Source organism: Cibotium barometz, chromosome 1 (assembly GCF_041138505.1).
Source record: "Cibotium barometz isolate CiBa-2024 chromosome 1, ASM4113850v1, whole genome shotgun sequence".
Lineage (NCBI taxonomy): Eukaryota > Viridiplantae > Streptophyta > Polypodiopsida > Cyatheales > Cibotiaceae > Cibotium > Cibotium barometz.
In genome coordinates, this window is record NC_141046.1 from 50,572,082 (window position 1) to 50,586,507 (window position 14,426).

Here is a 14,426-nt window from a genome sequence, read left to right on the forward strand (position 1 = left end):
AAAAAGTGAGAATTGAAGAGGTGACGGAGGGAGTTCCAGAACATAAACATCAGACTCGGGCAAATTTTCGGACAAGCGGTCAAAGGGAACATCATGTGGCAATGCTTGCATTGCAAACAAAAAGAGAAAATGTTCGCGCACTCCACGCTATGAATCGGGAGGCGCTTCAATTTTTGTTGTCGAAGTTCTATGTACCCTATAATATTAGAGGGCAAAGATGTTATTTCTCGATTCATGCTGAGGAGATAAACATTTTGTTTGATCCTAGAACTGAAGTCAACGACAAAGTGCTCAGATGTGTTTTAAGGTATACACTTTTCTCTGTCCTCGCACAATTTTTCGTTCTTGGCTCTTAAAGTTTATTCCTAACTCTTGATATGTTTCCTTGTGAAGTTTTGTTGTTTCACAATTGCCCGAGGATGTACAGCATCGGGTGTTCCAGATTGATTCGCTGGTCTCAACACTATTGCTAGTAGAGTCAGTTCCGTACCTCGATGTGCTCAACTAGTTTCGGGAGGTCCAGCTCGACGATGCTCGAGTATTTTTTTTGGCATATCATGAAATGAGTTTGTCTCTGTATCTCTCTTGCATGATGTTTATACGAATCACCATACACGAGTTATATATAGTGCTTCCTTTGGCTTGAAACTAATAGAAATCTATTTGGATGTGATGAAGTTCCCATTGGAGTCTTGTTCTAGTCGATGTAGCCTCTCATATGATGTTCTCAGAGCTACTGATGTTCTCTCTTGCATGATGTTTATACGAATCACCATACACGAGTTATATATAGTGCTTCCTTTGGCTTGAAACTAATAGAAATCTATTTGGATGTGATGAAGTTCCCATTGGAGTCTTGTTCTAGTCGATGTAGCCTCTCATATGATGTTCTCAGAGCTACTGAAGGCCAACATGGAGTTACCACAATATTTTCAAAATGCAAATAGAATAAGGTCCATATTGAGTAGAAAAACCTTTCCTCTTGAACATCCATGCTCTCAATTCTTATTCTCGTATACTCCAGAGGGGAGGAAGATGGTCCCACCGAGGATGCAACCACCAAACAATGCCAATGTGTGGAAGTCGAGCATTAGAGACCCAGATACAGAAAAGTTGCAAGCCCACCTCCAAAATATCCAGAGGAATACAAAGAAGCTACAAAAGTCGAGTGGAGGCCTATACTAATGGTACAAAAGAAAATTCTATGCAAACCCCTCTCTGACCTGTGGTGAGAGTGGTGAGAGTTTTTGACTTGCAAAGAAAATTCTATGCAAACCCCATTCTGACCTGTGGTGAGAGTTTTCGACTTGCAAACTTCACAGACCAACAACGAGGGTCTTGGGTGTTCAGAAGAACATGCAACAAAACTAAAGAGGTTGCAAAAGCATGCCACATACTCTAATAATGTATACATTCCACACTGCACTCCCCCATAAATGTTTGGGGAGTTTAAGAAAAAATTTGTTAAGGAAGCAAGTTCCAAAGCAAAAGCTTCATCACCGAGCATGCCAGGTGTTGCACCCAGTAGCTCAGTAGTAGCGGTGCCCAATAGCTCAGTGGGGCGGCAAAGTGCTTAGATCAATTTGACCAGTCTGACCACCTTCCACGTCGTGAGCACCACCTCTGTACTCCACTAGTGAAGATGGCGGGCTATAACCACCAAAGTAGCCGTTGCCAAGATCAAGAAGAACGAGCTTAAAAGGATGGCACAAGGCAAGCATCAGGTAATGAATGAGAGAGAGAGATGAGAAGGTGCCAGCAAAAACTGAAGATTGTAGAAGAGAATGTCTTTAGTCTTATGTCAAGAAGTTGCTCAGTTGTGAGTTTGTACTCGTTCCAGGAAGTAATACAAGAACAATGTTGCTCTCTTCTTCATCTCTGTGTAATTTCTATAATGTGTTGAATAGGAATGCTATAGCACTGTCCTAAGAAATATGTTATGTACTTGAGATAGAGAGAGAGAGAGAGAGAGAGAGAGAGAGAGAGAGAGTTGTGTGGTAGTGTGAGGTCAGAGCGCAAGTGTGAGAAGTTCTAGGTAGAGCAGTGTTCTGTGTGTCCCCATGACCACACTAGAGTTGGTGTTCGAATCCACAAGCTCTGGTGGGTGGCTACATGCCTCCCACGGCATTGCTTGACTGGTCCGTTACCCCCAGGACTACTGTCTTGCCATTTCGATGAGAGTGAAAGCAGTGAGAAATGGATGAAACTTGAGCTTGTGAATTATTGGTTTTGTGACCTTGCCACAAAATTATATAAGTGGTTCTAGTTGTTCACGCTACTGCTACTCTTAATAACACTTGGATTAAGGTCGAGTCATCCACTTGAGCTTTTTTTGCCACCCCTTTGGAGGTCATTCAAACAAGACGAGTGCTTAGAGATAAATAATCTAAGGGAAGTGCATTTGTGACTTAACCCCATCACTCTTGAGCACCCAAAGAAGACTAGAATTCATTGCACTAACCATTAGAATAGATATCAAATGCTTTGAATGACTAAAGTGCCACCAACAACACAACTTAAAAGCTTTGGCGATCTAATGATGGATTCTACATTCGTTAGAGGGGATGGTCACGAGCATTCAAGAAAACCTTAGGCTAGCACTAGGTGACACCACATCTTTGTGTGGTTCCTTAGACAAAGCCCAAGACCTAAATCGATTAGACATTGCTTCTAGCTCACTAGCTAGTAGTGACACTAGCACGAACACCACCGCCAACCAAGAACTTATGCTTGATGGTGGCCAAACCTAAGAGGAAGTTGAAAGAGTAGCAGCCATGTGGCAAGCTCTCCTAATGCAATGAAAGAAGAAATTGAGATTCGTGCTTAACAAAGGCTAGAAATGCAACCCTCCCTCCCAAGCAAACACCATAGCTCCCACATCACTGACATAAAATAAACTAGAGGCCAGCCCTTCAAGCATGTCCTCAACAAATGCCAACCCAACTTCTAAAGAACTCTTAAACACCTAGACAAATGGATTGCTCAAGGCCCAAGAATGGCAGTACAATACTAAGAAACAAATTCTTATGGATTTGGCTACCCAACAACTATACAGTATCAATTGGAAACAAATATTATTGTTTATCAGTGTCTCCGAAAAAGGTGTTGAGCCAAGGTTGCCAATTACCTCACGAGCATAGTACAAAGTGAGTGGAGAGGATTAACATGCCTTATGACTACTTTAGAAACTACAGCAAACCAACTCTACCCTATCCCTAGTGGATATGGCACCCCAACTAGCTGAACCAAGCAAAACCCCATTAGACTTTACAAATCAAGAGTCAAAGGACATCCAGTCTACACAACCCTCACAAGTAGCACATGAAAACCAAATACAGTCACAGTGCCAAACTCTACAATGAATCTAGCACCTCAAGAGGCACACAACAATGACCAAACAAAGCTGTTAACACCCATTTTGCAAGCAATCCTGACACAATCTACCTTACAGACTCCAAAGAACTTGACAAATGTTGCTCCATATTCTAGACGATATTTGAGTGCATGGACAAATAGGGTACGCAAAAGTGTAGATCAAGAATACAACATTGAGACCCAACTACTTAGGGACTTGTCCACATAGCAAATCTATGAAGTCCGATGGCAAGAAATTGTGCAAGTTGTATCTGGTACCATGAAAAGAGTTGAGCGCTCTCAAAAGGTGACCAATTGCATTACAGCTAAGGTAGTTCAAAATGAGCGACACTTGCTTGCAATCATCCTACCTACAAATCTTCCTAGGCCACAAGCTCAAGCAAATAAGGTAGAAACTGGGGTGCCGCAACGTGTGGAAACAACACCTCGAAGCCATGATGTATATTTTCTAACATGCCACCACCAGGCTTTGCAAAGCCACAAGAAAGCAATGCACCCTTGCAAAGGCCAACAATAAGCCAGGAAACCCTATGTTTTACTGAGATTACTTGTCAATCTCTTAAAACAAAGGATGCAAAGGTTGCTAGCTTATTGCCAGCTCCAATACAAACTACCCTTGTCACGACATCTACTAAGAACCCACCACCACCAAATAGCAAGATGCCCATGAATACAATGGACTCCATAACTACTGCTACCTCAAGTGTGGTGCCACAACAATCTGCAATCTCCATGACTACCACAACCAATAGGAAAATTATTTAGTTGCCTACCCCCTTTGGAAACATCCTTTACAATTATTTAAATAAAGAGGCTAGTCATAATTTGCTTTCTTTTGTAGCATGGCATCAACTACGTAAACCTCAACTTGAGCCAAGTGATGTGGAAGCAAATTGTCTCTGTGTATGTCTTTTCTTTGGGCATGACCACCCTTTGATTTCGAGGATGAAATCATTATAGGAGGGGATGGTTTGTAATGAAGCAACACCTTTAGCTTAGGTCTAGAACCTTGGTCATGGGCTCAAGTATAAAATAGGGCTCATGGACTATCATTGTACCCTTTTTGACACTTTTACACTTTTTAATATCTTTTGATATTAGTCATCATGGCTCTTAGAGCCTGATTTCAACCTAGGCCTATAGAAGGTTGTTTCCATCCTCTTGGTGGTAGGTTAACTCACTTAGGAATCATGGACATTATATGAGATTATCCTTAATCTTGTATTAATCCATGACGATTTGTCCCGAATCTGAGCTTTATGATTCACTCCATTCCATGTGCACCCGACTACAACCACCACAATGATGTCGTTTGCTGACACCATCACCGAACAATACCGCTTGTACATTTTCTACCACTTGGCACTAAAAAAGGTGTTCCGGGTCGACAACAAGTATTGGCTACTTCCACGTAAAATTAATGCATTTCTATTCGTGTTAAAGCCTTATCTTAAGAGATAGTTCACATGCTTTGAAAGAAAGTATCTTGTACTCATCTCAGAAAGGGACTGGACACTGGCCTTGTCTCATTGGCAAGAGGTAAGACCTTCCCTAATCACACATCATGGGGACAAGAGTATAATTAGATAAATTTGAGGGAAAAGGGTTCCACACTTGGTAGAAAAAGGTACAATTTCATCTTATGAGAGAAGGAGTATGGGGAGTTGTTAACGGCACAGAGGAGCAACCAGAGAGTGGAGCTACTTGCATGGGATGAAAAAGTTGGTAAAGCATATGGCACCATGGCACTTTGCATTGCATGATGATTTCATTCACTATGTTTATAAGTGTAAGACATCTTTAGAAGCTTGGGAAACACGATAAGCAATTTGGCCCACAAGATAAGCATTATAAAATGATTTTGGTCATAGAGTTTTTTTCAACAAAGTGGCAAAGATATATGAATATTAATTATCTTAAAAGCATTATGTCACAACTTGCATCTATTAAACTTCCTATTGAGGAATATGTAGTCACAATTGTTTTACTTACTAGTTTAGATGAGAATTATGACAATCTCATCACTACACTTTCAAACCTACCTACAATCACTTTGGAGGGAACCAATGTTCTAGCACTGTAAGAAGAAGAAAGAAAGAGGAAAGCAAGGCTCAACAACAATGGTGGATCTTACTTCACAAAGGTAGCTAACTACAACAAAGGAGGCAACAACAAAGGACCTAACAAAGCATCTTCATTTGTAAGAGGACCAACCATGTGGAGAAAGACTTCTATTTCAACCAAAAGAGCCAAATCAACTTTGTTGAAGACAAAGAAGAAGAAGAACCAAAGACTCCAAATGAGGCCAACCTCATTGAAGAATCATGGGACTCATGGGTATTCTGAGTCACACCACAAAGATCACACTAAACATGAGCCAAATCCTTTTTATCTCATCCTCCTTTAAATCCACAAAATTAAGCCTAGTCATAGATGGTAAACTCACCATAGATGAATAGCCACTACAGATATACATCCATCAGAGATGGCAATATATGAAGCTTGCATAAGGGATATCACATGGAGGGGGGTTTGTTGCATAAAGCCATGTAACATCCATCGGTGTAAATTCATTACATTATTCTAAAAGGTTAAATAAAACCTTACCTAGGAATGAAGACAGCCAACTCTCCTTAATCATCTCCACCACACCCTTAATTACAGGGCGATTACCCCAAATCAAGGGGAGCAAACCGTGTATGAAAATAGCCTATTTAAAGGCTCAATTCAATGAAGAAAGCGTGTCTCTTTTCATCAAATCGTACTCGCCTCTCTTAATTATGTTCTCAATTTAGTTTGCGGTTTTAATAGCTCTTGCTTTTAGCATTAATGGTACCTAAGCTAGGTAATTATGATCCTCCTTAGTTTCTTTCCATCATTGAGCTTATGCATTAAGCCTATACGTAATGCTGAATGCATAATGTATTAAGCTTATGCATTAATGCTTAATGTAATAGCATTAATGCATAATACATTGCATTAATGCATTAAGCATTAATGCTTATGCATTAAATATTAACGCATAATGCATTAAGGTTATGCATTATGCATTATGTTTAATGCATAATGCATTAAGCATCATGCATAAGCATAATGCAATATGCATTAAGCAACTAAGCATTAATGCATAATGCATTAAGCATTAAAGCATATTGCTTAATTCATAGAGCATTAAAGCATATTGCTTAATTCATAGAGCACGCACATGCTCTATGTAAGCTATGCATGCATATGTGAGCTATGTAATGTTTTTATGCATAATTTTTTTTATGTAATGTATGCTCTATGTGAGCTATGTTTTATGTTTTATGTTTTTAAGTAATATTTTTATGCATATAGATGTGGCCATCATGGGGTTTATCACCAACAGACCAAGATCGGATATATGGAGGGACATCCTCTAGTACCACGCCCATACCCATAGATGACCCAGATTTGGAGCATATTTTAGAGGCACACGCGGCTTGGAATGCCTGAACTGTAGGTATGAGGTTGAGCAATTAAGTCACTCAGGCTTATCCCCCTGCCTATTATATGCCTACACGTCAGCTATCGCACATCCATGCTTCCCACTGCCTTCCCTACCCTTTTCAATTCTACTTTGCCTACCCCTCATACTACCACTTTCCCTACTCCTCACCCTTTTTCTCCTCCTAGTGCTTAGCACCCTCCTATCGTATCCACGGTGCCATCTTCTTAGTATGCAACATCCTCAACGACGCTACTTAGATGGTGATAGCTCGAGGGCTTCTCAGAGCCATCGGCGAGATAGAGTAGTGGGGGAGGTGGGTGTGGTTGATTCTTTGGGGGAGGTGCACGGTCAACTTCGCCTATGGTGATAGATAACGTGCTCGGGTGATTTACTATAACCTTGATGAGGAGGGCGGGCCTTATATGGATGACACAGTTATGCGGGCGAAGATGAAGACAAAGACGATGCATTACTTTAATTGGTTTTTGATGTCTTCATCTTTAATCATTTTTGGACATAAACACTTTATGTAGTTTGCAACTATGTTATAATTTGTAATAAAAACCATTACATTGTTGTATTGCAATTATTTTTTTTGTGTTTTAAGTGTCTAAGTGTCTTTAAAAAAAGTTTAAATGATGTGATTTGGAAAAAACATGTCTCCACATATCTCACTCATTTTGTCCTTATTTTTTTGGTAGAGTCCATGGCTACAATCGCGCATGGCTATACATGCAGCTATATACGGTTATGTGTGTGTGGCTATACATGCAGCTATATACACGGTTATGTCTGTGTGGCTACACATGCTATTGTACACGCAGTTAATCGAGCAGTTATAGCCATAGGCATGCATAGCCGTGTGAATGTTTTTTTCCATATTTCCACGACTCTTCACGCCGATGTGCTCTTTGTTTGTTGTAGTGAGTTAGAGATTTTTGAGAGAAAGAATTAAAGAGTGAGAGTGAGAGTTACTAAGAGAGAGAGATATAGAGAGAATTAGAGAGAGAAAGTTAGATACACTTGAGAGAGAAAGAGAGAGAGATTGTGTTAGGTACTATACTATAGTACTACTCTTGAGAGAGAAAGAGAGAGATTGAGTTAGAAAGAGAAAGAAATAGAGTTAGAGAGTGTTAGAGAAAGAGAGTGTGTGAGAAAGAGAGTTAGACAGAGAGTGTGTTATAGAAAGTTGGCCAGTTTGAGAGAGCCACAGAGAGAGAGAGAGAGAGAGAGAGAGAGAGAGAGAGAGAGAGAGAGAGAGTAAGAGAGAGATAGTTATAGAGAGAGGCAAAGAGTTAGAGGGAGTTTGAAATAGAGAGGGAGCTGGAGAGAGAGAGAGAGAGAGGGAGAGAGAGAGAGAGAGAGAGAGTTATGGAGAGTTAAAGAGAGTTATGGAGAGTTAAAGAGAGAGAGCTAGGGCGATAGTTAGAGAGAGTTAGAGAAAGGTAAAGAGAGTAGGTCAGAGGAAAAGAGTGAGTGTTAGAGAGAGAGAAAGAGAGAGAGTTGGCCAGTTCGAGTGAAATAGCTCTAGAGAGTAAGAGAGTTTGAGAGAGTTAGAGAATTAGAGAGAGAAAGTAAGAAATAGAGAGTGAGTTTTAAAGAGAGATAGATAACTAGAGAGAGAGAGAGAGTGTGTGTGTGTGTGTGTTAGAGAGAGCAAGAGAGAGAGTGGGCCAGATCGAAAGAAATAGAGACAATTAGAGAGAGGATTGAGATTGAGAGAGTTAGAGAGAGAGAGACAAAGAGAGAGTTATTTGAGGAGAAGAGAGAGTTAGAGAGAGTGTGTGTGTGACAGAGAGTTGGCGAGTTTAAGAGATATAGAGAGAGTAAGAGAGCTTAAGAGAGTTAAAGAGAGAGAGAGAGAGAGAGAGAGAGAGAGAGAGAGAGAGAGAGAGAGAGTAGGTGAGAAAGAGATAAAAAGAGAGAGTTCAAAAGAGAGAGTTAGACAAAGGTAAAGAAAGTGCATTAGAGAGAGAGAGAGAGAGAGAGAGGGAGAGAGACAAAGAGAGTTCGAGATAGAGAGTTGGAGAGCTAGAGAGAGAGAGAGAGGGCCGAATTAGGAGAGAGAACTTTTTTTTCTAAAAGATATTTTGTTTGATTAACGAGACTTTTTTAAAGGAAAAAAAAGAGTGGAGAAGGAAGAGGGAGAGAGGAGAGACAAAGAAAGTAGAATTAGCATAAACAAAATGTTTTTTTTTTTTTGTTTTAAAGGGGAAAAATATAAAAGAGCGAGAGACAAAGAGAGAGAGAAGGCGGGTCTGCGTTATAATAAAGCACATGATTGTGACATGTGAGATCAGTCAAATATAAATCATAAAATATATCTAAACAAAACCATCCAAAGCCAAGAAAATATAGGGTATAGGATATATTTAAATAAAATCATACAATCATACGAACATAGCCCTGGGCCGGACAAAACCTTCACTAGTGACCCACCGTGACTCTGTGACTCCTCACAAGGAAAGGGTCAAGCCTTGACGTCTCTGAGCTCCTTCCCCCAGTGCCCCCTTCCTCAATGTTGGTTGCATCTAGCTAGTTTGTTGGCATCCATCACGCAGAGAATTGCAGAGTGATCCAGAGGCCGTCGCGTTAGAAGTGCTCAGAGAACTGCAGAGTGATACAGTGAGGCAATGAAGAGAGCAAGGTGCTCGCATGCTGTCCCGATGTTCAATCAAGCAAGCCAGCTGCTTGTTGCATTCTCAATCATAATATTGTGTAACGGCGCAGTCAGGGGTCTCCAATTCCAGCATGCAACATTTGACACCCCAGAGGACATTGCCAATATTTCCTTTGTGAAGCAAGGCGCTTGGTACAAAGGTCAGGACGCATTTTACAGCGAGCCCGCCATCTGGCTTACTCCAGATCCAAGAGCAGACGATACCAAAGCATACAGCAACATAGGCAAAATTGTGTACAAAGATCGCATCCAGTTCCTCGACAAGAGTGTGCCCAACAGGACCGCCTCTTTCAACACGTCCTTCATCTTCCAAATCATCACAACAGGCGCCTATGGAAAGTCTGGCAGTGGTATGACGTTCTTCATTTCCTTTTATGATCAGGCGCCGGCGCATAGTGACGGGAGAGCCTTTGGCCTCGTTTCTAATCAAACACTCTCTCCAGCAAAAGGGTTATCTCAATTTTTCGCTGTGGAATTTGATACCTTTCTAACCCTTGAGTATAAAGATCCGAGCTCCAGCCACATCGGAATCGATATCAATTCTTTGATGTCCTCGAACTTCACCGATACTGCAAGGCCCGGATCTTCTTCCTACCCAGAGCTCTACCTCTACAACAACTACACCTTCACGGCATGGATAGAGTACAAAGCTTCCAGCAGCCTCATTCAAGTTTGGATGACCAACTCCACCTCTCCTACTCGTCCTCTCCAGCCTTGCCTGCAGCTGTATTATGATCTCTCGAGTGTTTTTCAACAGTCTATGTATGTTGGGTTCTCAGGCACAAACAGGGCGGGCGCAGTCGCCTTGGAAGGGATTGCTCTTTATTCATGGAATTTTAGTAGTGACGACCTTACACCACTGCTTACCGCAAATTGCAAATCTTGTCAAAAGATCAGTTCCAAGCTACTTCTAGCTCTCGCTCTAGCTATAGCAGTCTTCTTCGCGGCGGGTGTATGTGGTGTATTGGTGTGCATTAAAAGGAGGAGGATAAAGCACAAAGCAAGATCTCGTCCAAGCAATGACAGTAGAACTATACAGCTTGCCTCGAGCACCATGCCGCGCTACAGCTACAGAGAGCTAAGCAAGGCTGCTCATAGTTTTGGTGATAAGGGCAAGGTGGGTGAAGGTGGGTTCAGTAGTGTGTACAGGGGTACCCTATCAGATGGATCGACGGTTGCTGTGAAGAAGCTAAAGGAGGGTTTGAGAAGGGAGGCCGAGTTCACTTCGGAGATCAGAATCATCAGCAACATTCGCCACCGTAACTTGCTACAGTTGCGAGGATGGTGCTACGAGAAAGGAGAAGCATTGCTAGTGTACAACTACATGAGTAATGGTAGCCTGGACAGCTTTCTCTTTGGCAAGAAGAAAGGCACTCTGCAGAGTGAGACAAGGTTCAGAATACTTGTAGGGGTGGCTGCTGCTTTGGAGTACTTGCATGGTGGTTTAGGGGAGTGTGTGCTGCACAGAGATGTGAAGGCGGCTAATGTGCTGTTGACAGAGGATTTTGAGCCAGTGTTAGGTGATTTTGGTCTTGCCCGCCTCATCAGCCACAACCGGTTGGTCACCATGACGGCCGCAGGGACACCCGGTTATGTTGCCCCGGAGGTAGTGTACACGGGCAGGGTCACCGATAAAGCTGATGTGTACAGCTTCGGCGCACTTGCCCTGGAGGTAGCCTGCGGGCGCCCAGCCATAGACGGTTCTCTGCAACCTCAAGAAATGCGGCTGGTGGACTGGGTGTGGCTGCTCCAGCAAAGCAACAAGCTCATGGAGGCCCTTGACCCAAGCATCCAAAGTGACATACCAGCCCTTGAAGAGCACCAATGGAGGTGTGTTTTGCACGTTGCTCTGATGTGCTGCCACCCTTCACCCGAGTCTCGACCCACCATGAGACAGGTTACCCAAGCTCTTCAAGATAGCATGCTTATGCCTCTACCCACAACCAGGCCAATCTACCCTAGGAGCCCAAAATGGTCTATGTTATACTCTTCAAATTCAAACATCGTATCTACATCTGGGTCCTCCAATTCTCGGTCTTCCAAAACCCTTGGATGTAGTTCTGGCTCTGCACTTCCCTCAGAGGTATGTGGCTCCTCTACACGTACTACAACAACCCTTGGCTGCCCGGGTGCCTCTGTGCCTCCCGTGTTAAAACATTAACTAGGAACTCGTGGCAATGGCCACGATGTAGATAATGTAAATTTTTCCTTCCAAAAAGCTTCAACCCGTAAAAGTGATTCGTGGACCTTGGATTATGGGAGCATGTGGCTCCACACACGACCATAAAATTGTATTCCTCTTTCAATTGAAACATCATTGTCTTGGGGCACACATTCAAAATAAAATGGCTAGGGGAAAAGCTTCTCGTGTTTACTTTTGCAACCTGTCAAAGTTGCACGCGCCACTGGTGCTGGTATGTTTCGTTCCTATGTTTACTGTTTTTGCTATTTTCTGGTCAGTCTCAGCAGTAAGTAGCCTTTGGACATCTTTTGGGCCTTGTAAGGATTCCTAATTTTTAGGGATTAAGGCTAAAGAGGAGTCAAGGGTAATAAAGAGGCCTACTTTGAGCCTATAGTTTGCTCTTTCTAGCATGTAGTTTGAGGGTCTAAAGCAGTCATTTTCTCTTGTAGCAAGCACTTTCCACATCACCAAGCTCGTAACTAGGGGGGAGCGGGACAAAATAGTGATTTTGTTTTTCATTTTGCTAGGTTTTTGGCTTCGAAACTTATCCCAGACCCTTATATATATCAAAAATTCAATTTTCAATCTCCACTCCCCTCCAAAACCTCCTCTATCCCCTTAAATGTGACATCTTTTTCTCTCTCATTTATTGCCTCTACTTCCCCTACCAAATCACCCTCATTAAATGCCTCCAAATTATCTCCTCACTTTCCACATCATCTATCTCGCAACTAGGTGGGGGCCAAAAATAGTGAATTTTTTTCATCTTTTTTGAATTCTCATGCTGTAAAATGTAACCTAAACCCATATACATACATAAATTTTTTTTTAAAACTCAATTTCCACCTAAAACCATCTCTACCCTACCTTTTTTCCTCCAAATCAGCCTCCTCTCTCTCTCTCTCTCTCTCTCTCTCTCTCTCTCTCCCCTTTGTGAGCTAATGGCCTACATACACACAATCCCTCTCTCTACTATCAAATCCCTCCCTCCCCCCCCCCCCCCCTCTCTCTCTCTCTCTCTCTCTCTCTCTATTGTGAGCTTATGGCTACAGGAAATAGCCGACAACTTGCATTAATATAAGCAATCTTCTTCTTTGCTTATTCATATGCACACCTATATGTACATTTAAGTGAATCTGGCTTAACAAAAAACCTTTGGGATATCGACGACCACCATCGTTAAGGGCGTGATGGTCAAAAAGGTAATGGCCAAGCTAGCAACGTAATGACGGTCGAAGACTGTGTATGTGTGTGTGTGTGTGGAGAGCAAGAGAGAGAGAGGGAGAGGGAGAGAGAGAGAGAGAGAGAGAAAGAGAGAGAGCAGCAATAGCAGCAGCAACAATGTGTGGAAATATGTAAAGAGAGAGAGAGGAGCGAGGGGGGTAAGGGATGAGTGTGTATATTATATACACATAGGACTTTCTCAATTACACTCCGTAACTTAACATGCAATCGTCCTTGTCGTCGAGAGAGAGAGAGAGAGAGAGAGAGAGAGAGAGAGAGAGAGAGAGATGTTTTTTAATATAGTTTTTTTCATTTTATAAAGATAGTTATAAAAATCTCTATATGATTACTTCCTCCAACATGAGCATATAAGTGATAGAGAGTATTATGTTTTTTAACATATACATTACTCATACTATAAAGATATTTATGAAAGTCTATGTGTCCTTACTTTGTGAAAAATAAGCATACAAACAATTAAAGTGATTCGTGGACCTTGGATTATGGGAGCATGTGTAGGTGTGGGCTCCACACACGACCATATAATTATATTCCTCTTTCAATTGAAACATCATTGTCTTGGGGCACACATTCAAAATAAAATGGCTAGGGGAAAAGCTTCTCGTGTTTACTTTTGCAACCTGTAAAAGTTGCATGTGCCACTGGTGCTGGTATGTTTCGTTCCTATGTTTACTATTTTTGCTATTTTCTGGTCAGTCTCAGCATTAGGTAGCCTTTGGATATCTTTTGGGCCTTGTAAGGATTCCTAATTTTTAGGGATTAAGGCTAAAGAGGAGTGAAGGGCAATAAAGAGGCCTACTTTGAGCCTATAGTTTGCTCTTTCTAGCATGTAGTTTGAGGGTCTAAAGCAGTCATTTTCTCTCTCTCTTGTAGCAAGCACTTTCCACATCACCAAGCTCGTAACTAGGGGGGAGGGGGACAAAATAGTGATTTTGTTTTTCAATTTGCTAGGTTTTTGGCTTCGAAACTTATCCCAGACACTTATATATATCAAAAATTCAATTTTCAATCTCCACTCCCCTCCAAAACCTCCTCTATCCCCTTAAATGTGACATCTTTTTCTCTCTCATTTATTGCCTCTACTTCCCCTACCAAATCACCCTCATTAAATGCCTCCAAATTATCTCCTCACTTTCCACATCATCTATCTTGCAACTAGGTGGGGGCCAAAAACACAGATTTTTTTCATCTTTTTTGAATTCTTATGCTTTACAACGTAACCTAAACCCATATGCATATAGAAAATTTATTTTTTAAACTCAATTTCCACCTAAAACCATCTCTACCCTACCTTTTTTCCTCCAAATCAGCCTCCTCTCTCTCTCTCTCTCTCCTCTGTGAGCTAATGGCCTACATACACACAATCCCTCTCTCCACCTAAAACCATCTCTACCCTACCTTTTTTCCTCCAAATCAGCCTCTCTCTCTCTCTCTCTCTCTCTCTCCTCTGTGAGCTAATGGCCTTTTCTCTC

At 41.8% G+C, this 14,426-nt stretch overlaps 1 protein-coding gene across 1 annotated transcript; it reads left to right on the top strand.

The window, feature by feature from the left end:
- The first annotated feature begins 9,303 nt into the window (after nt 1-9,303).
- On the top strand, nt 9,304-11,877 carry LOC147642143 (L-type lectin-domain containing receptor kinase IX.1-like). The gene has a single exon (XM_086803300.1). It carries the CDS (start codon nt 9,481-9,483, stop codon nt 11,686-11,688), a length of 2,208 nt encoding a protein of 735 aa, XP_086659426.1. The 5' UTR covers nt 9,304-9,480; the 3' UTR covers nt 11,689-11,877.
- The last annotated feature ends 2,549 nt before the right edge of the window (nt 11,878-14,426 follow it).

Bases quoted from the DNA above. Each gene is read 5' to 3' on its own strand.
- LOC147642143 (XM_086803300.1), top strand. From the start codon at position 9,481: ATGAAGAGAGCAAGGTGCTCGCATGCTGTCCCGATGTTCAATCAAGCA.